The sequence below is a fragment of the Brassica oleracea genome, chromosome C9, assembly GCF_000695525.1.
Source record: "Brassica oleracea var. oleracea cultivar TO1000 chromosome C9, BOL, whole genome shotgun sequence".
In the NCBI taxonomy this organism is placed as follows: Eukaryota; Viridiplantae; Streptophyta; class Magnoliopsida; order Brassicales; family Brassicaceae; genus Brassica; species Brassica oleracea.
Window position 1 is genome coordinate 46,717,223 of NC_027756.1, and position 2,576 is coordinate 46,719,798.

The 2,576-nt window shown below is 36.4% G+C and overlaps 1 protein-coding gene across 1 annotated transcript; it reads left to right on the forward strand.

Moving 5' to 3' along the window:
- The first annotated feature begins 804 nt into the window (after positions 1-804).
- LOC106315186 (disease resistance protein TAO1-like) lies at positions 805-2,376 on the forward strand. Its single transcript, XM_013752936.1, has 5 exons — positions 805-1,040; positions 1,137-1,265; positions 1,497-1,684; positions 1,764-2,310; positions 2,370-2,376. Exons 1-5 carry the CDS (start codon positions 805-807, stop codon positions 2,374-2,376), a joined length of 1,107 nt encoding a protein of 368 aa, XP_013608390.1.
- Positions 2,377-2,576: the final 200 nt, after the last annotated feature.

Here is a 2,576-nt window from a genome sequence, read left to right on the forward strand (position 1 = left end):
CAGTAATACTCATTTAATATATAATAAAAATGATATCAATTGTTTATATGTCTCGGTTTAGAGATTGTACCAATATTTTCACTTCATAGCTTTGCAAAAATATGCTCGATGTTTGTTTATCATTATAATATGACTAATATAGTTGATAAATCTAAAATAAAATATATGAAATTTTATCATTATATACAAATTATGATATTTGTTTGTTTATTTCATATGTAAAACATGATTTACTAGTCGTGTTAATTATAGTAGCTACATAATATATATAGATTATAACATTTATATACTATTTATAAAATTTCTTAACATGTTCAGTTGTACGAGTTATACTAGTTATACCCAGTCGAATTAAAGAATGAGATAAGGAAGATTCTATGGTTGTAATTGAAGAAAGAAGAAATGATCATGCGGTTGAGATTAAGAGAAAAGAGAGAGAAGTAGAGATAGATGTAATCGTGTGGCTATGATTAAATCGTAGACAAGATGATCTAACGGTTATGATTGATATTTCATTAATGGTGTTTTCGTAAATATCATATCTTCTTCTTTTTTTATGATCCGACGACTCTAGTTTAAAGAGAGAAAAGAGAATCGAATGGCTCATATTGTTCTTTCATTAATGGCAATATTGTAATTTTTTAATTATTGTCCTATGTAGATTAAAATAGGTGGTTGTAGATTTTTTTCGCCCATTTGTCCTATTTGAGATTAAAGTCCGTCATTGTTGTTATTTCTCTCTTTGCTCGAAATCATTATTGTGATCCTGTTATTCAGTTTCTTGCGTGCTTTCTCTCTCTATTCATGGCTTCTTCTTCTCTCACTTGGAAACATGATATCTTCCTGAGCTTCCATGGAGAAGACGTGCGCAAAAACTTTCTTAGTCACTTGTTGGAAAAGCTCAGAAGCAATGGAATCAGTCCTTTCATTGATAAGGACATTCAGCTAGGCCAGTCTATCAGTCCCGAACTCAAACAAGCGATCAGAGAATCAAGGGTTGCTGTTGTCTTGCTATCCCGTAACTACGCTTCTTCAAGCTGGTGTTTGGATGAGTTGGAGGAAATAATGGAGGGCAGAGAAAGGGAGCAACAAACAGTGATACCTATTTTCTAGGAAGTGGATCCATCTGATGTTAGGAACCAGACCGGAGATTTTGGAGAGGCCTCTGCCAAAACCTGTGATGGAAAACCAGAAGATGTGAAGCAGACATGGCGGCAAGCTTTGGAGGCTGTTACGAAGATAGCTGGGTATCACTCTCGCAACTGGTTTGTTCATTTTCATTTCCACTTGCGTATTTATCTGTAGCTACTAGTTAGGAGTTGTGGAAAATCATATAGTTAGGAGTGAATGGAAAACTCTCATTACAGGGATATAATATGCTGTTATTGAGAAATAATACTCCTCTCTTGTAATACTTAATACTCATTGTATGATCTTGATACTAGAAGCTACGTTTCTTGATGACTGTTTTAATGGATCGCCTCTGTTTTTGTTAGGGACAATGAAGCTAAGATGATCGAAAAAATTTCCAGAGATCTTATGAAAGTGTTGGTGTTTACACCATCAAAAGATTTTGATGAATTTGTTGGCATGAATGCTCGTATCGAGGAGATAAAGTTGTTGTTGAGCAAACAAGCAGATGATAAAGTTAAGATCATAGGGATCGTGGGTCCTGCTGGAATTGGTAAGACGAGCACTGCCAGAGTCTTGTACAACCGGTTTTCTCGTGATTTTGAGTTCAGCATGTGTATTGAGTATATCAGAGGAAGTAAAGAGATGCCTTCTCTTGGTGGCTCCCATCATCAATTTCAGTTGGACTGTCAGAACAGTTGGTCACTTGGGAGTGGCTGAGCAAAGGCTGAGAAACAAAAAAGTGTTGATTGTTCTTGATGAAGTGGATTGCTTGATGAAACTACAGGCAATGGCAAATAAGCCTGGTTGTTTTGGTCCCGGAAGTATGATTATCATTACAACCGAAGATAGAAACCTTCTCAAGGCCCAAGGCATCAAATGTATGTACGATATGAAACTTCCAGGTCAGGTTGAGGCATTTGAGATCTTCTGCCGATATGCTTTTCGTCAAAAAACTCCAGATGCTGGTTTTTATGGGCTTGCTCGGGAAGTTACTGAGCTTGCTGGTTGTCTTCCTCTAGGCCTGAGAGTCTTGGGATCATATCTACGAGGAAAGTCCAGGGACGAGTGGGAAAATGCACTACCAAGGCTCAAGTCTAGCCTTGACAAAGGAATTGAATCAATTCTAATGTTTGGCTACAACGGCTTACCTCATTATAAAGATAGAGCTCTTTTCCTGTATGTTGCATGTTTTTTTGTTGGTTTCGAGGTTGGTCGCGTTAAATATTGTCTTGCAGATTGTGATTTGGATGTCGACCATGAAATAATGTGAGGATAAAGAGATTTAGATGAAGAACAGAGAGAGAGAAAGTAGATCTGAGAGAAACTCTATTCCCTTAAATTCAAATTGTGGATCTCGATACAAGCAAGTTGCCTCAGTACACAATACAATAAAATATTTATTGTTTAAAATATTCAACAGTCTCCTTTTCTCTTCTTCTTTT